The sequence below is a fragment of the Lepus europaeus genome, chromosome 1, assembly GCF_033115175.1.
Source record: "Lepus europaeus isolate LE1 chromosome 1, mLepTim1.pri, whole genome shotgun sequence".
Classification (NCBI taxonomy): domain Eukaryota; kingdom Metazoa; phylum Chordata; class Mammalia; order Lagomorpha; family Leporidae; genus Lepus; species Lepus europaeus.
Genome location: NC_084827.1, coordinates 159,025,880 through 159,051,255, shown reverse-complemented (window position 1 = coordinate 159,051,255; position 25,376 = coordinate 159,025,880). Strand labels below are relative to the sequence as shown.

Here is a 25,376-nt window from a genome sequence, read left to right as displayed (position 1 = left end):
ACATTACCTTAGCCATGAAGAAAAGTTATTTAAGCCATTACTTCTTTAGGAGGTGCTTGCTAACTCAGCAGAAAACTGGGATCCACATCTCCCAGTGTATTGCTGTCTTTTCTACTTCGGGTAAAACAGTATTTCCACTTTTGTTTCTTGTGCATGATACAAAATTAGCTAAAGACTAATAAACTAAATAAGTAACCTTGAATTTTGTGAAAGTTAAGGAAAATTTAAGGCCAAGAGTTATACATCTGTAGCTGAATTAATCCCAGTGTAGCCCTTCTGCTCTCAGATTCCAGGCATGCCAATAAAATACCAGAAGACATGCAACACAATGAAAATTGGTTCTTTGGGTATCATAGCATTTTGACTTAGAAGGGTTTTAACCTTGGCCTCATGCTTCCTGGGGGGCTTGTCGTTGGTGCTGTTTAAGTGCTGGAAATTTCAAGCAGCATACAGAATTTTTCATCAGAGAAAAATTAAAAATGAAACCTTCAAAGTCCTATTGAATCTAGATATCTTCTATATGCATTAAATTGAACGTAATGGACTGAGAAATGAGCATTTCAGCAAGTATAGGTAAGAATTATTCGTGGGAGAACAAATTTCTTAAGTGCACTTCAGCTGTATGTACACACATATACATAATGTACATATGTAACACTAAAATGTTCTGTTGAATTTTTCTATGATAGCTGTGCATCAGTTTTCATACAAGCCACTTAAATCTTGCTCATAATTAATCCATCATTAGCTCTTGGTTTTGCTTCTGTAAAACATAGGTGGACAAGATTCAATGAGTATTTTTGATTACAGAGAACACTGAGTAAGATTATAGCAATGCAGAGAACATAGACACCTGTATGGATATAATACTTATCGTCCTGTGATCATCCTCACAACTTGCCTTCATTTAGCTTGTTTCTATGTGTTCTTGATGTTCTCCCAGTTTTTCTGTGATCTTATATGCTTCACGGTTTAAGTTATCATCTGTGTTCTTTTTTTTTTTTTGACAGGCAGAGTTACAGACAGTGAAAGAGAGAGAGAGACAGAGAGAAAGGTCTTCTTTTCCATTGATTCACCCCCCCCCCCCAAATGGCCACTATGGCTGGCACTGCGCCGATCTGAAGCCAGGAGCCAGGTGCTTCCTCCTGGTCTCCCATGTGGGTGCAGGGCCCAAGGACCTGGGCCATCTTCCACTGCACTCCCGGGACACAGCAGAGAGCTGGACTGTAAGAGGAGCAACTGGGACAGAATCCGGCGCCCCAACCGGTACTAGAACCCGGGGTGCTGGCGCCACAGGTGGAGGATTAGCCAAGTGAGCTGTGGCGCTGGCAACATCTGTGTTCTTAATATACCTCCATCTGTATCCCTGTCTTGAAGTTGACCTTGAACTTCAAACTGATATCCAATGTACTGCTGTAGAGAGATACTTAATTATGTCATTGTGACCTGCAACTCGAAGTTCAATTTATCTTATTCTCATAAACCCAAATCTATTACTCTCCTGTACTTCAGATCTCATTTAAGCTACACAAATCCTCCTCCTCAACTTTTTTATCCCATAAGTCCCAAATTCCTCATAATATTATTATCTAATTTTAGCTCAGATGGATTCACTTTGTTTTATCCTCCATGAATAACGCTCTAGTATAAGATCTCAGTAACTCTTGTTTGGGGTTCCACTAACCATCTTATCTTATTCTTAATTTATCATCACTTTGTCTAGATGGATTTTCCTGGTATAGCTAGAATCAGAATCGTCTCCTAAGTACATGTTTGACTGAATTTCCCCTAAACACCCTCAGTGATTTCCTAATGACCACAGACTGAAGTTTAACTTTCAACAGTGCTCACTAGTTCCTTGTTGACTTGTCCTACACCTTTCCAGTGGCTCCACCTCTCAGTCTGAGTGCATCTTTGCCCCAGAAAGTCTTCTTTGAATTCCAATTTGAAATAAATGTTCTTTCATGCCCCATCAAAGCCTATGCAAACTTCTGTGTATCAAAATTTTATTGACAGTTTTGTTTCTCCTTCACTAGACTATGAGGTTTTTGAAGGAAAGACTAGTTTGTACTCATCTTTTATATCTTCAGCATCAAGTTCAACACCCTCCATGTAGCAGATGATTAAAGATGCTCATTAAATTGTTTTGGGGATCAATTAACACAATATTTACACATAAGATTTCCTTTCCTTTGGCTATGGTTTTGGATAATTGGATGAAATACTGAAAAAAACTTTGAAAGAATTGTTAACTGAGATATTTTCCGTATTGTCGATAGGCTGGACACATTTTAAGAGCAAATGTTGGCTGGCGCCGTGGCTTAACAGGCTAATCCTCCGCCTTGCGGCGCCAGCACACCGGGTTCTAGTCCCAGTTGGGGCGCCGGATTCTGTCCCGGTTGCCCCTCTTCCAGGCCAGCTCTCTGCTGTGGCCAGGGAGTGCAGTGGAGGATGGCCCAAGTGCTTGTGCCCTGCACCCCATGGGAGACCAGGAGAAGCACCTGGCTCCTGGCTTCGGATCAGCGAGATGCGCCGGCCGCAGCGGCCATTGGAGGGTGAACCAATGGCAAAAAGGAAGACCTTTGTCTCTTTCTCTCACTATCCACTCTGCCTGTCAAAGAAAAAAAAAAAGAAAAAAAAAAGAGCAAATGTTGGCCAGTGCCGTGGCTCAATAGGCTTATCTTCTGCCTTGCGGTGCCGGCACACCGGGTTGTAGTCCTGGTCAGGGTGCCAGATTCTGTCCCGGTTGCAGCTCTTCAAGGCCAGCTATCTGCTATGGCCCGGGAGTGCAGTGGAGGATGGCCCAAGTCCTCGGGCCCTGCACCCGCATGGGAGACCAGGAGAAGCACCTAGCTCCTGGCTTCGGATCAGCGCAATGCACCGGCCGCAGTGTGCCGGCCGTGTCGGGCATTGGAGGGTGAACTAACAGCAAAAAGAAGACCTTTCTCTCTCTCTCTTTCTCTCTCACTATCCACTCTGCCTGTCCAAAAAAAAAAAAAAAAAAAGAGCAAATGTTGGGGCCCGCGCTGTGGCATAGTGGAATGGGGCCGCCTCCTGTAGTGCCGGCATCCTATATGGCCACCAGTCGAGTCCCAGCTGCTCTGCTTCCAATCCAGCTCTCTGCTGTGGCCTGGGAAAGCAGTGGAAGATAGCCCAAGTCCTTGGACCCCCGCACCTGTGTGGGAGACCTGGAAGAAGCTCCTGGCTCCTGGTTTCGGATAGGCACAGCTCCATCCATTGCAGCCAATTGGGGAGTGAACCAGCAGATGGAAGATCTCTCTCTCTCTCTCTCTCTCTGCCTCTCTCTCTCTCTGCCTCTGCTTGTCTCTCTGTGTAATTCTGACTTTCAAATAAATAAATAAATCTTTTTTAAAAAAGCAAATGTTATATTTACAAAAAGAGTTCTAAAGGATAGACATCAAGGTTTCAGTTTCGTTTGTTAAGATACTGGCTACAAATGCTGTTAATTGATTGTTTTTTCAGAATTATGTTTGTTGCTATTATATTTAATAGTATATAAATGCAATTATGCATAGATTATTGCTAATAATTAACAACCTTCTGATTAAGTTATTCAATCTTTGAGACCTGTTCTAGTTTTGGAACCCTTCCACTTCCAAAGAAATCTCAGAATTAAAAATGTTTCAACTTTATTAGAGCTGCCAGATCGGACTGTCATTTGATCATGTTGGCCATTTGTAATTGCAGACACTGGAACAATAGGTGGCTATCTGCATCACTTGTGAGGGAAGCTCAAGTACTTTGCAGTAACATGCTCTGTTGGTCATTTTCGTCAGTTTGCTCACATTTTAGGAATCTTAAAAGAGTCCGAAGTCTAATCTCCTGAAGAAACAACAGTAGGTTTACAGAAAAACAAGCACAAATACACACAATGTCTTGACTATCTTTTCTCTCCGCCAAGTTCCTCATTCTACGTGGGTCCAGTGGGTGTGAAGAAAACATGCGCAAATCTTCGTAAAATGTTTTGACAGGCTCTGTTGATCCATTTGCCTGAGATAGGGTATCATGGTTCTTTCTAATCAAATGTGTTTGATTTATTGGTCTTGTATTCAGTTTGGACTTTCAGCACCAAAATGCTGAACAGCTGGACTTCTAATCTAAGAAAACTATACTGCACATATTACTAGAAACGAGAGGGAAATGCCATGTTTATTTTTATTTTTATTTTTTTACAGGCAGAGTGGATAGTGAGAGAGAGAGAGAGAGAGAGACGGAGAGAAAGGTCTTCCTTTTTGCCATTGGTTCACCCTCCAATGGCCGCCGCGGCCGACGCGCTGTGGCCGGCGCATCGCGCTGATCCAAAGCCAGGAGCCAGGTGCTTCTCCTGGTCTCCCATGCGGGTGCGGGTGCAGGGCCCATGCACTTGGGCCATCCTCCACTGCACTCCCTGGCCACAGCAGGGAGCTGGCCTGGAAGAGGGGCAACCGGGATAGAATCCGGCGCTGCAAGGTGGAGGATTAGCCTGTTGAGCCACGGCGCCATCCGGGAAATGCCATGTTTATAAACAAATAGACTTATTTGACACTTGAGATTTATTTTTTCTTTGTTTAGAGAAGCTTACATATTCTTTCTGAAATAAGAACACCAAGAAGAGGGAAATGCATCAAAATATCAGGAGATGAGATTTTGTATTTTTAAGATGACTGGAATATTTGTTTACTTATTTTATTTTTCCATTCACTCAAGAAATATTAGTTGAATATCTTCTGCGTGCCAGGCACACTACTAAGCATCTTATCAACTTCATAGGTAAAGAAGACAACCCTTTTATTTTGTAAGAACAATTACTGATGGAGTCATGAGTTTTCTAAAAACAGAAAACCAAAGGGTAATGGTGAAATACAAGGAGGTGGACTCAATTTGGGCGTGAGCCTGGCATTCCTTAAAAAAGGATCCAAGAAATAACGGGGCACAAAAAAGAGAGCCAGAGGAAGGAGTGGAGGGTAGGTGGGCCAGGGAGTTCCAGGCACAGAATACAGAGCAGCAGTTCCTGCCAGGATGGGCTGTTCTCCCAGGAGATGCTTTGGCACTTCCTTTGTTCTCCAGTGACCTCACCATGGATGTCAGGATTCTTTGTTTTTCTATTTCAGATCTGACCTTTCTGAGTTCACTTGTCAGGATGCCTTACTTCTCTCTAGATTGGTGAAAGACTTCAGTGAAGAGTGAAAGGATAAAGTGATAAATGACAAATTCAGCAGAAGTAATGAAATACCACAGTGAAGGACAAGCCCCGTTTTCAAAAATAGAAACCTAACTTCACCTCCACTTAACATTTACCATTTACCTCTGCTTATCAGCAGCTCACAATATAAGATTTTAGTAAATTTCCAAATTAATATTTATTATTAGATCCCTAGAAGAGAAAAAATTGAAAGTTTATAGATTTCCTATCATTTTTGTAATGGTTAATCATTGGCTGATATTTCCATTTTTTAAAAAAAATATTAATTACACTTCACCCAGGAAATAAAGGGAAGTAAGTTGGTCAATGAAATTTTCCATTAAGAAAAAGGAATTGGAAAAATCCCACAAAAAAGAGTTGAGTGAAAGATACATATTGTATGATTCTACTTATACAGAATTTTGAAATAGGCAAAAATAAGTTGAGCAGTTAAATCTTCAGCCACTGTTTATAGGGTTATCCTCAGTAGTGCAAATGGCACTGACTGGGAAAGGGCACATGAAGACTTTTGGTAGCCTATGATATACCCCATTATGTATCCTATGTGCAAATGTACTTACAATATGTGTACTTTCCTACAGATATAGTATAATTCAATAAAATGTGAAAAAGGTACACTCATTCCCATCTTCCTTGTGGTACTATTCACAATATCCAAGATGTGGAAACAACCTAAATGTCCATTGACAGATGGATGAAGGAAATACAGTATACAAATATAGTGGAATATTATTCAAGCCTTGTAAAAGAAGGAAATTCTGCAGTAAGTGATGACATAGATGAACCTGGAGGGCATTATTCTAGGTGAAATAAGCTAGTCATACAAAGATAAATGTGTTACTCTATTACATATAGTAGCTAAAATAGGAAAATTCATAAAGCCAAAGGTTGCCAGTGTCTTCAGGGAAATGGGGCATTAACTAAGCTACAGATACAGAGTTTCAGTCATACAAATGAATAATTTCTTAGGATTCTCTGTACAACATTTTACCTATAGTCTGTACTGTACACTTAAAAGTGTATTAAAAGGGTAGGTCTCATGTTAAATATTCTTACCACCATAAAGTTAAACAAGATCAAATAACACAAGACAAACAAATATTCACTTAGATTGAACCCTTTATATAAATGAGGAAAGTATTTGGCTTGCAATCCCCATTTTGGTGATAAGTATAGAGGCATTAAGAAATGGATCTTTGCAATGACCCAGTTTATTTGACCCAGTTCAACAGACATAAATCAAGCCTCAAAGCCAACTACTCGAGTAGGATTTTTCAGACCAACCTCAGGTCTGATGATGCTAAGTATGCAATTTCTCAAATTAACCAGTGTTAAAAATCTGTGTTTCTTTATATGGCTGATAAGAGAGTTGGAGAGCATGTCTCTAGTTGTATTTCAATGCAAACTTGGTGCATTTACAGTATATCTTTTTATTTTTCTGGAGGACAACTAAAGAAAATGGTATGGTACTATATACCTAACTTACACGCTGTAGATTTATAAATATTGGACTATAAATTGTATGGTAAGCAAAAAATGTTTTGTTGAGTTGATAGCAATAGGAATATGAGTTTGATGACTAGCTTTCCATTTTCTCAAGTGCAAATCAATGGGATGGAATATGGAATTATCCATGCATGTTCTAGTTTTACTTCTACATGTACAAAGCAAGGAAATGTATAAAATTTCATACTATACTGGTGTTGTGACATATCAGAATTCTGCACACCTGTCTCATTTTTAAAGTGAATTTATGCTTTTGCAGATACATCACTTTCCATCTTTGCTGCTTTAAGCCTTGCTTCCCTGGCCATTGGAGGACAGTTGATTTCAGGAATCATAAAAAAATGAAGACCCCCTGGTTGGCTCTGCTCTCTTTTTTGAGTGACGTTGGTGACTTTCACACTACCATGTATCTTTAGAGTATGCCCTGGAAAGTGCTCAATAACTCCTGAACTAGAAGGTGCAGGTGAGTATATAAAGAAAACATAGGCAATTAAATTTAATATTCCTGAGAGGAGGAAACTTGTTAGGTGAGAAAATGGCAATTGAGTGTTGAGAACCTCATGAAACTTTGTGGGGTTCCCCCGGGGAACTGCAAATTGTACCCAGACCAACCAACAGGACACAAGTACATGTTATATAAAGAAGCAAAATGGTCTGGAGACAATTCCCTTTGAGCTGCATATGAGTACCTTCTGCATATCTGAATACCCAAGGAAGCTGTTCTCAGTTCATCTCATGGGAGTGGTACCCTACAGGTCCATATCAGATAGTGAACAGAGCAAATAAATAGATCAAAAGCCTTTTCAAGCAGAAATGCTTGTCTAATTGCAAAAAGGGAAGTCCCAAACAAATGCAAAGAAAAAAACCCAAACAGATACATATGTTAATATTTTATACATTTAATAAGAAATATTTTTATCTTTTTGTACATGTATTTCATTGTCACTGCAGTGATATTAGGTCCTACAGCAACTTGATTTTTATTCCCCTCAGCAACTCTCCTTCACTCGGGTTCTGAAATTGATGGACTACATGAGCCACAAATGATTAGGGATGGGAAATTAAATCTATGAGCAAGCAGAACTTATGAAATGCTTCACAGCGAGGCAAAGGTGAGTTAAGAATTACCCTAGGCTAAATAAGCCCATAACTGATAGGTACAAGAGAAGAGTGTATTAGGTAGATGAAGGCAAAGTAAGTATTTGATCTTAATGACAGTTATCAGTCTACCATAATATTTATAGCTTATTACATTTCTATAGATATATAGACCTAGGCTATTTACATATCAATACAAATATACATGCATAAGCACCTTAGACATTTTTATGTTTGTAATTTACAAATCATATGTCTTATATTTATATATTCATTAACCTCAGAATCCATCTATAAGATGTCACCTAGCATCCTCTAAATATTTTTTCATAAAATCGTAACAAAGGAAACGTCTTGACAATGGATTTCAAGACTAGTCCTGTGAGTTTACAGTGTGTGCTCATCCTCATATTGTCATTTCCATAAATTTAGAAATGTCATCAAAGACACATATCTTGCAAGTTTACTTCCATTTTAACAGGGGCCCCAAGCTTCCACTACATAGTTTAGCTTGGTGCCAAGTAGTGGTTTATTAGCTGAGGCCAACAATGCAAATACCATTAATGAATGGCATTACCCAAATTCCTGCAGAGATGCAAGAAAAATTTTCTTAATGAAACGCAGTACACTAGGTTCTTGAAGTGGGGAGAGGAGAAGGAATTCCACTGATCAGTAAATAGACTAAAGAATAGAAGGAATTCTGCCATTAATACAAAAGATTCCTTCACAATATGGAGGTGACCTATCTTTGCTGTTTTTCATTTGCTCAAAGCCTCTGGTTTTGTGCCAGGTATGTATTATTTGTTGCTTTTATTATCTACAAAGTAGGGCAGTTCTGTGGTCTGACATGTATCAGCAGAAACTTCACACTGTAAACTGCAATCAGAGCATTGATCACTTTCCTCATTGTTTACCTGGTCTGTTTCTCCTTGAAATTCAGGTAAAAAATTCCATCTCCCAGAAAGCACTCAGAGGTCTGGGATGGTGCACTGCCTTTTGCTTATGTTCCTAGAGCACTTGTTCATCCCTAGACCACAACACTTCCCTCTCTGTTATTGCCAACTCACTATGTACTTTTCTCCATCAGACTCTTGGCTTCTTCAGAGAAAGGGAAAAGAATACAACATTCTGTTTAACCATAGTATTTAGATTCCTACTTGGAAAGTTACTTGTTTATTGAAGGATTCAATAAACCCTTGAATTAATATGACAGAACACTGGATGGCAAGGATCAGGTTGGCCACAACACAACATGGAAAAATCTCATGACACTTAAGCAATGATTTTATTAACATAATGCATTTTAAAAAGTTGAATCTATTTTTTTCTAACAAAAAAGTAATTTATGGTATTTTTCTCAGAGTTCCTGCTCCAGAACATTTGCATGATGAACTTGTAGCAGACGAATATTGGAAGAGCCATAGTGAACATTTGTGTGATAATTGAAGATTCTGTAGAGAATGGTGACTTCTTAAATGGATATGAAGTAGGTGGTTGAGGGGAACTATTGCCTGAAAGCAAAATAACCTGCATGTGTGGATACCTCTCCCTTGAGATGGTAGCTACTGGAAGCCAGAGACAGACTTTCAACAAGATTAAAGAGATGCTATTAATTGCTATCGATCACAGGTCAACAAATTAAATTGCATCTGCAACTGCGTCTCTGAAAGGTTTAAATGAGAAATGCAGTTAATGGGTCTGGCTGACCCAATGTTGTGATTAATTAAAGAGGGAATGCAACCGAAAAACAAATAAAGACAAAGAAAAATATAAGGGGAGGTGGATGGGCACCCTTGGAAATCTCAAATGGAAAGGCTTTTCCAGGCCCTAACTTGACATTGAACCCTAGATATTCTGCAGAAAGAAAAATAGAGAAGTCTACAGTGGACAGTGAAATAATCTTTCTGGATTTTCAGAATCCTGGTGGATAAATGATATCAAAAGGGAATTAACATTTTATATACTGACAGGACAAGTGTAGTGAGATATTGGAAATTTACTAGTTTGTTTCACAATATGCAAATTCTGTATCACTAAGGTGTGAAATTAATATTTTCCACAACCCAGTAAAAGAATTTTGCAACACTTGGTCTTCCAAACTTTGTTCCATTTCAAGAATACTAAGAAAAAAATGAACAGTGATAAGCTTTGGCTATTATTGAAACCAAAATGGAAATAATGTTGGCAAATAGAAACAGGATGGGTTGCCCTGGAGATAAGCATGTCTGTGGTTGATGCTGCATACCTGATATATTTACAGCATCTTCAGCATAATATCCTAAATTGAGAGTATGTGCCATCCCCAGATAGAGCGTAGGTTTCAAATTTTTGACCATTGTCACCAGCAGCTATGCCCTCTCATCACCAGAGTTAGAAATGTGGCTGGCTGATTTCACTGTCAAATCCCCATTTGATCCTCTATGAAGTGCTGTTGTCTCAGCTGTTCTGTGTGTCTCACCCACATCATCTCACAGTCTCATTATTTTTTTCAGGACTTTTCTGATTATCTCCCTATAGTGTCTCTGCCTCTCTCTCCCCAGACCCCAGTGTATCCTTTGTTCTACCAGAATTGTTTCCAAGATACAAATATGGCTGCTCCCCCCACCCTTTTACATGATGTTTATTAATCTGCCATATTCATAAAACCAGTTTTTCTTAGCATGATCTTCCATGTCTTAATAATCAGGTTTCCTTTCCAGACTCATCTCCAATCATATGTCTTACATTGAAATCACATCGGATTTCTTGTCATACTTCAAAATATAATTCATTTTTCCTGTTCTACAATATTATTCTTCTAAATATCTTTCCAACTTGTATCCAAGATCCAAACACAACATCATATTCCCCATATCTCTCTTCTGATACTACTAGTCCTAGTAATGATAGCTAATATGTAATTATAAGTATAGTATGTTCTTACATGTCAGCCTCATTATAAGCTATTTTGTGAGCATTGTTGTGCTTAATAATTATAAGCCTATGATATAAAAGCCAATTCTGCCTCTAACTAATCATGGGATCCTGAGAAAACCATAAAACTTTTCTGAACCTCAGTGTTCCAGTCTGCAAAATGGGATTGACAGTCAATAATTTCATAGTGCTTATGAGAATAGTTGAATCAATGAATACAAGTCTTCGTCTCATATAAAGTTGCCAGTAGAGTGTCTGATATACACAAGGGGCTCAGGAAATGGTAGCTGAGGTTTATATCGAAATCCAACCCCAACACTACCCACCCCATGTAGCTATTCATTTGTAAGACTTAAAATATCAATGTTAAATCTAGAAGTATAGGTTTTTGGAAGTACCCCTACTCAGATCCACTTTCTAACACAATATGGGGATTATTTAAACTGGAGTTTGGGATTCATGTATTAGAAATTCAAGATTTTCAAAAATTAAAAAGAAAATTATCATATGTTTACCACAACTTAAAATATTTGAAATATAAAACAAATTTTGAATTCTTAACATTGGATAAAAGAAATTAATTCAACTCAGTCCATTTAACTCTTTCATTATGAAAGGCACCATGACATTAGCTGTGAATTATTCATCTAAGGAACAATATGCCTTTTAGGTATCTGAGCATAAGGTTGAACAGGTTGAACCAAGTGTTCATGATGTACATTACACATGGAGGCTCATTGATACAGATGTCACCCTAATGTAATGTATAAATCAATTATGAATGTGGCAAGAAAGCGAGCATGAGGTTTTGATTCAAAGATCATTTTTTTTTAAATTTTTGACAGGCAGAGTGGACAGTGAGAGAGAGAGAGACAGAGAGAAAGGTCTTCCTTTGCCATTGGTTCACCCTCCAATGGCCGCCGCGGCCGGCGCGCTGCGGCCAGTGCACTGCACTGATCCGAAGGCAGGAGCCAGGTGCTTCTCCTGGTCTCCCATGGGGTGCAGGGCCCAAGCACCTGGGCCATCCTCCACTGCACTCCTGGGCCATAGCAGAGAGCTGGCCTGGAAGAGGGGCAACCGGGACAAGAATCCGGCACCCTGACCAGGACTAGAGCCTGGTGTGCTGGCGCCGCAAGGCAGAGGATTAGCCTGTTGAGCCACGGCGCCGGCCAAAGATCATATTTCATCTTTCAAAATTTGAGAATGTCTGTCTTTAAAAGAAGATATTCTCAGTGTAAAATTAAAAAAACAAACAAACAAACAAACAAACATAGGACCACATCTTACTCATAGCTTTCTCCTCTCTGCTCTGATATGCCTTCTCCCTGAAATTTGAATCTAAATTAAACTGTAAGAAATCCTTCACACTGAATGCATATAGGAAGAAGAGAATTGGTGAATGAGAAGTTGAAGCAAGAAAATTCTAATCTTGTGTTAAGAAAATGTTGGTAGACTAGGTAGAGGTGTGTATTCATCATGTGTGTGTGTGAGGAGGCCATGCTGTGTTTTTTTTTTTTTTTTTTCTTTTCTACTTGGTTTTCTTCTTTCTCCAACAATGCAGAAGATGATGGTAGGGTATAAAATACTGCTTAGTACTAAGCGATATGTTTATCTCAAGTAGAAAAGCCCTGAGCTCCAGCAATGGTTCTTGCTCTGGGGCTGTTTGCTGCCTTCTGGAGGTCATTTGGTAGAAAGTTTCATTCCCAATTGCATCTCTGCTCTGAGTCTAGGAGGGTGTTTAGCATGGAGCTTCAAAAGAATAGTGATCCCAATCTAAACCCGCAAGTAGCAAGAACAAACCCAGGAATTTCTGAGAGTTCACGGCTGTCAGTTGGAGGATTTGAATCCTTGCTTAGAACTCAGAGACTATCACAACCAAATTCAATGTTAATGACAGTTTGGATCATGAGAACACCCCTGTACCTCATCTTTACAAAAGCAAAGATGTTTGACTATGGATTGGATAATTGATGATACCAAGGAGTCACTAATTTTATTAGGTTTGATATGGTTTTGTAAGAAGTTTCACTTTTTAAAGAGATGATCACAATTTCAGTTCACAATTGATCACACTGATAGGTCTAAGAGTCAAAGGGATCACACAAACAAGACTAGTGTCTGCTAATACTAACTGATAAAATCAAAAAGGGAGAGAAGGATCCAACATGGGAAGTGGGAGACACAGCAGACTCATAGAATGGCAGATGTCCTAAAGAGCACTCTGGCCTCAGAATCAGCCCTTAAGGCATTCGGATCTGGCTGAAGAGCCTATGAGAGTATTTTAGGCATGGAAAGCCAAGACACTATGGAAAAAAAAAAAAAAGAAGAAGAAGACCTAAATGAAAGATCTCTGTGAGTGAGATCCCAGTGGAAAGAATGGGGCCATCAAAGTAGGAGGTACCTTTCTCTGAAGGGAGGAGAGAACTTCCACTTTGACTATGACCCTGTCAGAATCAGATTGAAGTTGGCTAACCCTAAAGGCTTCCATAGCCTCGACAATTCATGACTAGAGCCTAGGGAGATTACTGATGCCATGAACATGTTAAATCAACATCAAGAGTCACTGTGTACTTACGTCCCATGTGGGATCTGTCCTTAATGGGTTGTCCAATGTGAAGTAATGCTACAACTAGTACTGAAACAGTATTTTTACACTTTGTGTTTCTGTGTGGGTGCAAACTGATGAAATCTTTACTTAGTATATACTGAATCAATCTCCTGTATATAAAGATAATTGAAAATGAAAAAAAAAAAACACTTGGTGTTAAATTGGAAATTACATAGAAAATCAATTTTTTAAAAAAAAAATCATGTAGGATCGATCTCTGTCATTAATGTGCTGTACATTGTGATTTAATGCTATAACTAGTACTCCAACAGTATTTTTCACTTTGTGTTGCTATGTGAGGGCAAACTGTTGAAATCTTTATATATACTCAACTGATTTTCTGTATAAAAAGAGAATTGAAAATGAATCTTGATGTGAATGGAAGGGGAGAGAGAGCGGGAAAGGGAAGGGTTGCGGGTGGGAGGGGAGTTATAAAAAAAAAAGATAATCACTCTGGCTTGCTGGGGTGAAATAATGTGATTCTTAATATTTGCTTTAAAAGACTGAGGGAGAAAAGAATAAAATGAAATATTATGCGAAGTCTCTATTACTGATGAATCTGGATAATGGTTGAATGGAGGTCTCTTACTATTTTGATCAATTTTTGTGTATGTTTGAAAACTTTTACAATGAAAAATTCCTGCTACCCTGTAACACTGGGAAAAACATTTAACCTCTTTATTTTTTGTTTTCTCAGGGACAGAGCAGAGGCAGTACAATTTGCTCTTTCATAGATGTGTGTGATGGATTGAATAAGATATTATGGGTTCAGGGCCAAGCACAGAATAACCACTGAACAATTGTAGATTACCACCCATGTTGTAAATGGATTTGAGCTTAGGAAGATTTCTCCTATTTCTTACCCTGTCATCGCTAATTCATTTGAGCCTCCTATGCTCTGATCCCAGGGTTATCTGCCTTGTATTATGACAGAAAGTGTGGGTGCTGGGCTCAGTGGTTAAGATACTGCAGGGGATACCTGCTTCCCATTCCGGAGTGCCTGTTTGCAGTCCTGGCTCCTCCACTTCTGGTACAGCTTCCTGGTAATGCATACCCTACACTCAAGTAATGGAGTCTCTGCCACCCATGTGAGACATCTGGATTGAGTTCCTGATGCCTGGCTTTAGTGTTGCTCAAGCTTGGCTGTTGCAAGCATTTGAAGAGTAAATCAGCAGATGGAAATCTCTCTTTTCTCTGTGTTACTGACTCTGTTACTGCTTTGCAAATAAAACATTTTTAAAAATTTTTAAAAATAAAAGAAAATGCACAGAGGCTGATTCTAAAGCTAAGAATTCATTCTAATTGAACATACTCTAAAGACACATGTACTTTCTTGTGATAGACATCACGGAGAATTAGTCATTAAATAATCCAGGTAGGGAAAAAGAAGACATTGGGGAAGGAAAATATACCACAAACAATGTTTGCTGGTTAACACACTTTATATTTAACAAAATAATTTTTTAATAATATATTCTTTTACACATCAAATATTGTGGCTAGAATCCCCTTTATACAGTTTAGCGTTTAGTTTTTTTGTTTCTCACTAGTTTTCAGGCACACCATTTTTCAAAGATTTTAGAAACTGATTTTTTTTAAACAGGCATCAGCTGACAAACAGGATGTTGATCCCTTATTTAAACATGGCTGTGATTAAAGCCGAGAACCAAAGGCGGCAGAGAAGCAGTGGTACAGAGGTGACAGTGCGGCTGCACACAAAGCCTTCCAAAGAAAAGAAAAGAAGAAAAGACAGATGAAACCAGACCTCTGCTGTTCAGAGCTTGGAAAGGATTTCTCAGTGACCTGGCTAGAAGGAAGTTGTAAAATGCTTACGGATTTATGAGAAATTCTATCACAGTATAGGTTCATCTCTCCCTAAAGGGGGAAAAATGTCAGTGCTACAAAGTCTTAAAGGAAACAGCTTGTAGTGAAACTCTGAGAAAAACAAAATCCAGTAAAAATCCCTCTCTCTAGCTGGTAACAGAGACCACGGAGCAGCCCACTTTCTGTGCTCTCTCTGAAGAGAGCTTTTTGATGGATGTTGTACTCCATTCTAGTAACTTCTTGCTGTGACTATCACTGCGCCAAGACTTTGAAGCGAAATCCCCGTACCTTGGCTTCCCAGTTGCACTTTTCTTTCTGTTTTCTAAAAAGGACATAGTCACTCCTCAATAATAGATAAGGTACAATGCTACATGGCTCTATTAATGATGTTTTTTGAGTTTCAAACCTTATTCCTGTCATTTATTATTATTATTATTTCTTTCCAAGTGTGTGGATTTTTGAAGCTGGCAACAGGCGACCTCAGGGCAATGAAAGCTCTATAATATGTCTCTGTCTAGACACAGGCTGAGGTGTGGAATGCCTTTACTTTTGAGTGCAGGCATAAATCATGCAGAATTGTTCATGAATGATTCATGACTGTCTATATGATGTATCCATGGTGGCAACTGAAAGGCACCAACCTTGCGGCAAATTGGTGTTCTAAGGGAAGGCGGCTCGGTGTTCTTCCTTGGGATGGCGCCGGCGTGGCTATTTGTATCATAACACAAGCACAGTGTGCGTAAAAGTGTCAGGTCCAACTCATCAGCACATTAATTTTGGAAATGACAACTCTTTCTTGATGACAGGAGCGGCTTGGGGGAAGAGAGGCTGACAATTTTAAATGAAAAACCAGTTGACAAGATTAAAGAAATACAAATCCTGGGGTGTTCTTGTGACATTAGGAGAATCACTCTCCATGGAGGAGGCTAACCCCTCAGGGCATCTGTTTGTGCATGTCCCAAGGGGCTCACAGGCGCACCAAAGCCACAGGTGCAGCCACAGCTTGCCCAGAATGTCCCCCTGGAAGAAAACACTCTATACTGATGATTCCAGGTGACTGGTTCTCAATCAAGTGAAATTTTGCCCTCATTCCCACCCCTTGGGCATCCTTGGCAGTATCTGGAGACATTTGGTTGTCACACCTAGGGTACTGCTACTGGCACCTAGTGGATAGAGACCAACGATGCTTATAAACATCTTTAAATTGTTCAGGACAGCCCTCACTTAATTAGTATCTGTCCCTAAATGTCACTAACATTGAGACACCTGCTTTCGAAGATGCCACTCCACAGGAGTCACAGCGAGACCCAGGTTAGGGGTGGGACAGAAAAAGAAAGAACATGGATGATGAAGACAACCTTCAAGTTTCCTCAAGGACCCTATCAGATCTGCACTGGGATTTTTAGGACAGGGAGTGGAATAAGCGACTGACTATGCCATGTGGTTTCAGAATTGCTCATTTTGCACTTGAATCCAGGTGGCATCAGATACCCTGTGTGTTTTATTTGTTTCTGTTAACTATACTAGCAGCATTTCAGGGCAGCCTTGAGACACTTCAAAGGTTCATTTAATTGTTCAGTATCTAATATATACATTTAAAAAATGTTCAACAAATGGAACTGTATTGTGCAAGACTGTTTCTACCCTAATCTTTAATTTAAATCAGCACTTGAGGTGGAGAGAATGTCCTGAATCTGTATTTTAGACATAGGGCTGAGCGGTTGTTACCAGAACATGGCAAACACAGTCTGAATCATAGAAAGCTGCCAGTGTATACTACTGGCTTTCAGTCAAATATGAACTCAAAAGCTGTAAGTGTTCAGGAGCAGATTCACAGTAGGGCTACTCACCCTGGTTCTGGTTTTCATATTGCCCAGTGACAGAGTGGTTTTACCGTGTGTTCAGTTACAAATCAAACTCAAATTCATTGTCATGAAAAACTTTGGTGATTAATGCTCCAATCTGAAAAAAAACCAAATCATGTTTCTCTCTTTGGATTTTTTAGTCAAATTCATTGTGTTCTTTGCCTATTTGTTTTTGATTGGCAGTTTCAAGATTTTGTACATGAAATGTGTGGTTTGTAAGACTCATTACACGAGCCCCCACTTAATGGACAAGGTACCAGTTCCCCGCCTGCCCATCCTTCTGTTCTCAGCCTAGAAGGCATGATTCATTCCAGGGGAGCAATTGGTTGGATGATCTTGTGTCTTCCTGGTCAGGAGAGCCTTCCCCATGACATTCTTTTACCAAACCTTTTTAGACACAACTTGAAATTTTTCTGTGCATTCAAATCTAGCCTCTTAAACTCTAAAGGTGAGGAAAAAAAAGACCACAAGAGAAAAATGCCATGTGGGTTGTACAGAGGAGTGAAAATGGAGCAAATCAGGACACAGTGAGCTGGCAGGCCAGAGGCATCACCAGGGAAGGAGCCTGTGCAAGGCTATTTCTTTCTTTTTGTCCCAGAAATCCAGTCGTCAAGTCACCATCAAGCATTGGTTATTACAAAAGCTGTTTAGATAGCTATGTACTATATATATTTTGTATAGCAAGAGAAAAAGAGAGAAATTTCCTCTTAGTAAAATATTCACTTTTGTCAACCCTAAAAGGTTTTGCTGGTGACCCTGTTGTAGCTGGCAGGAGTTTGTTTTGTTTTGTGTTAAACATGTGCAGTGTAGAAGCCACAGCATCTTCTCCTAAGAATTCGCCATTGACTGGGAATTGTCCTACACAGTCTGCTTGCCTTGGCATTCACGTTTTGAACACTGAGCAGGCTTCCACCAGTCCCCGTTGTGACAGTGACAGATGTTACATTCGTCCACTTTGACTTCAATGCCAGCTGGAATTATTGTAGTTCCGGCAAAGCAGTTTGGACCTGGAACACACACATACATTGATTATTTGATTAAATCTGGAAGATCATTTTCTTCCTCCCTGTTCCCCCAAGAAATCCAACCACGAAGCCATAAAGGAGTTTGCTGAATTGTTCTAACAACTTATCAAGGAATTTTTTAGCACCCCCTGTATATTCAATCTTTCACCCTAGTATTTTTTGCATCAGCTCATTTTCCTCATATGTATCTCATTCATTCCCGACAAAGAAACAATACTCAAAAAGTCTTAGCGCCTGATTACTCAGTGTATATGGTTTTCTAATTAAGGTTCTATGGATTAAACTCTATTTGTTCTATCCTCTGGGATGTGGAGGCAGCCAAAGTGTCCCCTGATGTATGATCTAACTGTCTCTCTTCTCCTGGCAGGTATGAGACAATGAAGTTGCCCACTCTCCAGTTTCAGCACCTCCTGGAGCTCAGTTCCTGGAATTCCCAGCTTGTTTCTTGATAACAATGAATAATTCATGGCCAGATGATTTATTCATGTCCCAAACAAGCTTTGCTAGAGGTTCATTTGATTTTTATCAATGGAGTTCCTTTAATCTACTGGCTTTTTTTTTTTTTAAAGAATGGCCCAAATGGTTGGCTTTTGAGGGTCAGCAGGAATTTTATTTATTTTGCTTTTCCAGGTTCAAAAACCTTCACTGCAAATGTCACCTGCTCACTGTAGATACGTGTTTTTAAAATTCAGCAATCTCGATTTTTCACTTTTTCCCTATCTTCCCCCCTTTCTCTTACTTTCCTTTAATTAACTAATTAATTTTCTGGTATTCTTGTTTCTTTTAACTCTCTAAAGATGGGAGTATCAATATTCAGTGTTAGTTGATATTCCCAAATTCAAATGCAATAAAATTTCTTCCAAAGTTGTATTTGGTTATAGTGGAGTGGTACAACTTGCTATTTTTTTTTTTAAACAACTTGACGTAAGTCTCTGAAGCACATGTTTGGCTAAAGACAGGAAGGGCTGGTGCCGCGGCTCAATAGGCTAATCCTCTGCCTGCGGTTCTAGTCCCGGTCGGGGCGCCAGATTCTGTCCCGTTTGTTCCCCTTCCAGGCCAGCTCTCTGCTATGGCCCGGGAATGCAGTGGAGGATGGCCCAGGTACTTGGGCCCTGCACCTGCATGGGAGACCAGGAGAAGCACCTGGCTCCTGGCTTCCGATCAGCGCAATGTGCCGGCCGCAGTGCGCCAGCTGCGGCAGCCATTGGAGGGTGAACCAATGGCAAAAGGAAGACCTTTCTCTCTGTCTCTCTCTCTCTCACTGTCCACTCTGCCTGTCAAAAAAAAAAAAAAAAAAAAGAGAGAGAGAGAGAGAGAGAGAGGAAGGATTGAATTGTGTCTACTAGTGAATTATGACTCCAGCATTACTGGCCATTCATCATAGCCACTACAGAATAACAGTAATATTCATGAGTTCCTGGGCCCTACTTTCACTTTCTTACCACTGTATAAGCATATACAGGGCTGTTTTTACCATGAAATAAATGAAATCAGAGGTTATTTGTAGTTCTTCAAAATTGGAGGTTTGTTTCTATAAAAATCATAACTATTGAATTATAAATGTATATTTATCAACATAAAACTGTTTAATATACTCTAGCTTCAATTGCCCATTTGTTAATGGTCTCAAACCTCAATGGTGCATATATTTGCTAATGGTATTCGTGTTTCTATGCATTTCCTTCACTCTGTAACACAAAGATCTGGCAAACATGCCTGAGCATGGGAAATCATCAAGAGCAGCAGGGATATAACAGGTCAGCTCTAACAAGTAAACAGTTGGTGAAGTATCTGCCTTTATGCCGAGGGTGCTTCTTGTTTAGATGCCATGATTATAAGCCCCTGTCCATCAAAATGATTGATTAGGAACATAATATCGTTTTCATAAGTCTTGGAATTTAAGTCATTGGTAAATCTGACTTTGGGAATAGTCCTATATGGGAAAATTCAGTGCCAGACCATGAATCTGTTTTGAACCCAGAACTGCGGTATCTTCAGGTAATTTAGCAAGGAAGATTTTCCAGAATGTGGCTGGTTCTCCCATGGATGTTGTCAGATCTCTCTCAGCCCAGCCAGTTCTATGCCAGACAAGGTCTTGCCAGGGCCAACGTAGTTTCAGAAATTGAATTAGACATGATGACCACCTGTTCGCCTGGAAGTAGCCCAGGGAAGTAATGGTCTGTCTCTCCACCTCCCTGCTCTTAACCCAGTCTATTCACTCCAATTATGTACTTTGAATTTTTCCACATGGGGAAAGAAAAAAAGCATTTTTTTCTTAACAGTGGTTTCAAAAGAAACAAGTCCCTAAAGCAGGCACAATACTATCCAAAGAGTTTTGCCAGCTTCTTTAGAGGATTTGGAAATTGATAGAAGAATCTGGACTCTGTGTGTGTGTGCGTGTGCACACCTGTGCCTGCACCTGCGTGTGCCTGTGCATGTTGGCAGGGGTGGGATGTGATGGATGCTCCTGGTTCACGGGAAGTTGGTTCATCTCAATGGCATAATGAGAGGAAAAGGAAGGGAGGGATCTCTGAGATTTTGTCCAGGTCACTAGGTATGCCCTGAAGGGACATCTTACTTAAGCTTTGGTTTCCCTATCTGCTCCTTCCTGCATATGTCGATATTGCACTGTGATCAGTAGTATTTGATTAACCTCTCAATATAATTTCTTTTTTTTTTTTTTTCTTGACAGGCAGAGTTAGACAGTGAGAGAGACAGAGACAGAGAGAAAGGTCTTCCTTCCATTGGTTAAGCCCCCAAATGGCCGCTGCGGCCAGCGCACCATGCCGATCTGAAGCCAGGAGCCAGGTGCTTCCTCCTAGTCTCCTAAGCGGGTGCAGGGGCCCAAGCACTTGGGCCATCCTCCACTGCCCTGGGCTACAGCAGAGAGCTGGACTGGAAGAGGAGCAATCGGGACTAGAACCTGGTGCCACAGGCGGAAGATTAACCAAGTCAGCCATGGCGCAGGCCCCTCTATATCATTTCTTAAGAGCCACTTGGGATTTGCAGCACTCTCAGTTTAAGAAATATTTATTATATTTATTGACAGAATGCAAAGAAAGATTCTTGGCATGTGCTAAAACTGACTAGTGGCACTGTACATAGCATAGTAAGTAATAGTCTACCTGATGGCCAAAGATATTTTATATAATTAAAAATTCTTTTTGGGTCTCATTAACTTTAGTACTACAGTGATTTTATTGGGGCCCTCTGAGAATGTCAGGTGTAACTACAGCAAGCCTTGGTTTTCTGTTAGTAGTCTTATCTGCCTGAAAGTAATTTAGATAATTGTCAAGCAGAATGGTTGGCACTATTTAAAACATGTTCTGATGTTAGCTCTTTCTCTTTAATAGTGGCAACAAGAAATGCTAATTTGCTTTAAGCATGTGAGTGTCCTCCATGAGTTCCCTACATAGGAAATCTATCCTTACTTCTATCTACCATCTTCCTTTTATCTGAGGGATGCTTTCCTTTAGTCTTGGTGCATGTTAAGGAATGAGTTGCTCAGAGGAGTGAATTCAATGGTAAAGCAACATATTTTAATGCAGAGGAGTTGGAGAGGTTCCAGAAGGGAGCAATGAAAATGATTAAACTGAAGGCTGCAAATAGGACCTCTGAGAAAAGGTTAAAGGGATTGGAATTATTTAATCTACAAAGAGAAGATAGAGGAATAATTCAATAACTCTCTGAGAATGAAGGCTTATTGAGTGAAGAATGGTGAGCAACTGTTCTCTCTTTCTTCTGGGGCTGAGAGTAAGAGGAAATGGAGACACATTGATCTGCAATGAATTGAAAATACACACACACACACATCACACATTCCTCAGAGAACTGAGAGTTGAATGTGGCAGTTGCTAACAATGTGATGAGATTTTCTCTCTTAGAGAGCTTTAAGAATTAAAAAAAATACAAATTATAAAAATAAATAAAATTATAAAAATAATTAAATAGGGAATTTGGGAAATACAAAAAAAGAAAAAATGGTAAAATTTTGATCAAGGTGGAAATTGAATGATGGGAAAATAGCAGTTCTTTTTACTGTTATGCTTACCTTATAGATGCTCAATTTTTTTCCACAATAAAAAGCTTTTTTTAAAAAGAATATGGGGGGTATTACCTGTCAAATATTGTTTAAATCACCAGGTCCTTGAAGATAGGAGGTAATATTTGTAATTTCTTATGTCTAGAAAATATTAAGGACTCAGTATAGGGTTTTTAAAGATTTATTTGAAAGGCAGGCTCACACACACACACACACACACGGGATGGGGGGGGATCTTCTATCCACTGGTTCACTCCCCAAATGTCTGCTACTGGCTGAAGACAGGAGACTGGAACTCCATACAAGACTCCCACATAGATAGCAGGGGCCCGAGTATTGGGGTCATCTCCCACTGCTTTCTCAAGTGCATTTGCATGGAGTCATTTCTTGAGCACTTAGTTCATACCAGGGATTTGTCTCATTCAATTTTGCAATAAACCTCACAAGATGCACAGGCTTACTCATAGGACACAGAGCCTCATCAGCAGAAAATAATTTTCCAAAGTTCAAATACTCAGGTGGTGGAATCAATTGGATGCCCCCTACAAGATGCTTCTAATTGCCCAGGAAAGGAGGCATGTGTCTAGCTGCACCAAGATCTTGAGCTTCTGAACAGAATGTAGAAGTCCAGTGGCTTTGAGCATTGAGGATGCATAGTACAGTGAGAAATTTGATGGGGCTAGAAAGAACAGAGACAGCTTTTCCAGAGATCTCTGGAAAAATATGGACTATTCACCCAGTTTTATAGTTTTATATGTACTATTCACCTCATTTCCAAGAAACACAATTTATTTACAAATTAAAGGGAACTTCCCATGGAGAAGACGATAGGCGGCGATGCTTTCCTTTTGGCAGCTGGGAACTTCTCCCTGATACCAGCTGTAGACCAGTCAAGCAGCAGAATCAAAGTGGCCCATAACTCAGGAGACCTGCTTTACATTGCAGCTCTACGACTGACTCTCTGACTTTAGGCAAGCACTCTGTAACCCCAATAACAAAGGGGACCCGACTGGTCTGTTCTCAAGAGGAGTCATATTCTTGAAAACACAGTAAAATTGGAAATAAAATTCTTTATGGGCAGTTGGATCTAAGGGGGAAGAGCAAAGGGGAGAATGATGTTTCATACACTGTTCCCTGTGTGCTTGATTTTGAATGATTCCTACTTCGGGAAAAAAGTTTGAATGCCAGTTTTTATTTTATACATGTGGAAAATAAGTGTGCAGAGAGCCTTAGGAAAACATATATGTTTCATGGAAAAATGTTGCCATGTACAAGGATACTTCAAAATATTTGTGGAAAATTGAATCAAAAGATAGGTCGGCCGGCATTGTGGTGTAGCAGATAAAGTCGCCGCCTGCAGTGCAGGCATCCCAGTATGGGTACCCATTCAAGACCCGGCCACTCCACTTCCAATCCAGTTCTCTCCTATGGCCTGGGAAAGCAGTGGAAGATGGCCCAAGTTCTTGGGACCTTGCACCCACGTGGGAGACCTGGCTCCTGGCTTCAAATTGGTGCAGCTCTGGCTGTGGCGGCCAATTGCCAGAGGATGGAAGACACCTCTTTCTCTTTCTCTTTCTCTTTCTCTTTCTCTTTCTCTTTCTCTTTCTCTCTTTCTCTTTCTCTTTCTCTTTCTCTTTCTCTTTCTCTTTCTCTTTCTCTTCTTCCACCTCTATCTCTCTGTAACTCTGCCTTTCAAATAAATAAATCTATTTTTTAAAAAGAATAGGTCTATTGTACTGCAAATTTTTTTGAAACTCATGCATAGATTACTCATAATACACAAATTCTGTGAATTTTTTGAAGACCCCTTGTATGCACAGATTTCAAAAATTTTTGCACCAAAGTTATCTTTGAATTTCATTTTTTCACTAAGTTTTTGAAATTCACTCATACAGTATTTCATGTAGAAACTGGTTCCAGACCCTCCTCAGATAGCAAAATCTGTGGATGCTCAGATCTCTGATATAGAATGGTTCAGTATCTCATATAACCTATGCAAGTCCTCCTATCTACTTTGAACCAACCCTAAATTATTTATAATATTTAATACAAAGTAAATACTAAATAGTTATTATGCTCTCTTGTTTAGGGAATATAGCAAGAATAAAATGTTTGTATGTGCTTTATACAGATGCTGTTATTTTCAAATAGTTTTGACCTGTGGTTGATTGCAACCACAGCTGCAGAACCATAGGCCAACTGTTGAGCAAGAAATACATGCTCTGAAGGAAAGGAACCCAGCTGTGGAAGGTGGTAATATGGACCCTGACTTAGTTTATGAAAAGTTTCAGGATGTATGTTGAGGGGCCTGGGTGTTTTGGGAGAAATAAAAATGGTCAGTGGGGTTCAAGTGGTGAGTATAGCATGTGGTAAGGTTAGTGAAGTGGCCTGGAAAACAAGTTGGAGAAATGGTGTGCTGGAGCCTCATATTTGCTTGTGAGAAAAAAAATTGATGATTATACAAGAATTTTATAATCTTGTTGACATTACCTCGGTGGCTTAAAATTGGCCATGGCAGGTGTATATAGGTCACTCCAAATCAGGGCTCTAACCAGTCCCCAATGTTCACCCCCAACCCAATTGTTGAATATTTTTGAACACATCACTAGTGAAGTGCTCCAAATCTTAGTTGTTATTTGCCATATTAAAGAATTTGTCCTTACTCCAAATGCAATGAAGAACCATTGAGGTATTGTAAAGACACTGATTCTACACACAGTAGTATTGCTATGTGATGGGTACACAGAATACCCAAGGATTCCATAAATAATGTCTTTGATGGATGTAGAACTTCTGTGATTGCAGACAAAGACTAGTACCCTCATAGGCCCTGGCACTGTGTAATTATAATTAAAGTACATTTATTTCTCTTTTTCTTTGAGGCACTAAAAGCGTCTGCTAAAATGCTGAGGTAGTATTAAATTAGTGTCAGTAATTAACATATTGATTTGAATTAATTGATCAGGTTATACCCTATGGAAAGTCAAGGCCCCAGGAAATGTGCAATTGGATCTGGGAGAAGGAGAGGGATAATGAGGATGGATGTGGTTTCTAAGAGGAAGCTTAGTTGGGATCTTTTAGGGGGCTGGGGTAATGTGCAACTTAATTGAGATACTGGGCTGTTAAGGTAAGAGAAGGATATTGTCAGTCAAGTAAAACAATCAACCCTGGGTAATTCAAGCAGAAAAGGCACTTATTAAAGGAAGATGTATCCAGAGAATATCCAGAATAGCTAAGAGAACCAAGAATAGGGGTTGCTCAATCAAAAGTGAAGGCCAAAATCATGTGACAG

General features: G+C 39.7%; 1 protein-coding gene across 1 annotated transcript in view; it reads right to left on the bottom strand.

The window, feature by feature from the left end:
- Positions 1-17,875: 17,875 nt before the first annotated feature.
- VWC2L (von Willebrand factor C domain containing 2 like) overlaps positions 17,876-25,376 on the bottom strand; it is a 162,533-nt gene continuing 155,032 nt past the window's right edge. Inside the window, exon 3 of the mRNA XM_062201840.1 lies at positions 17,876-18,024. Within this exon, the coding sequence (XP_062057824.1) occupies positions 17,876-18,024 (149 nt within the window). The remainder of the gene's footprint in view (positions 18,025-25,376) is intronic.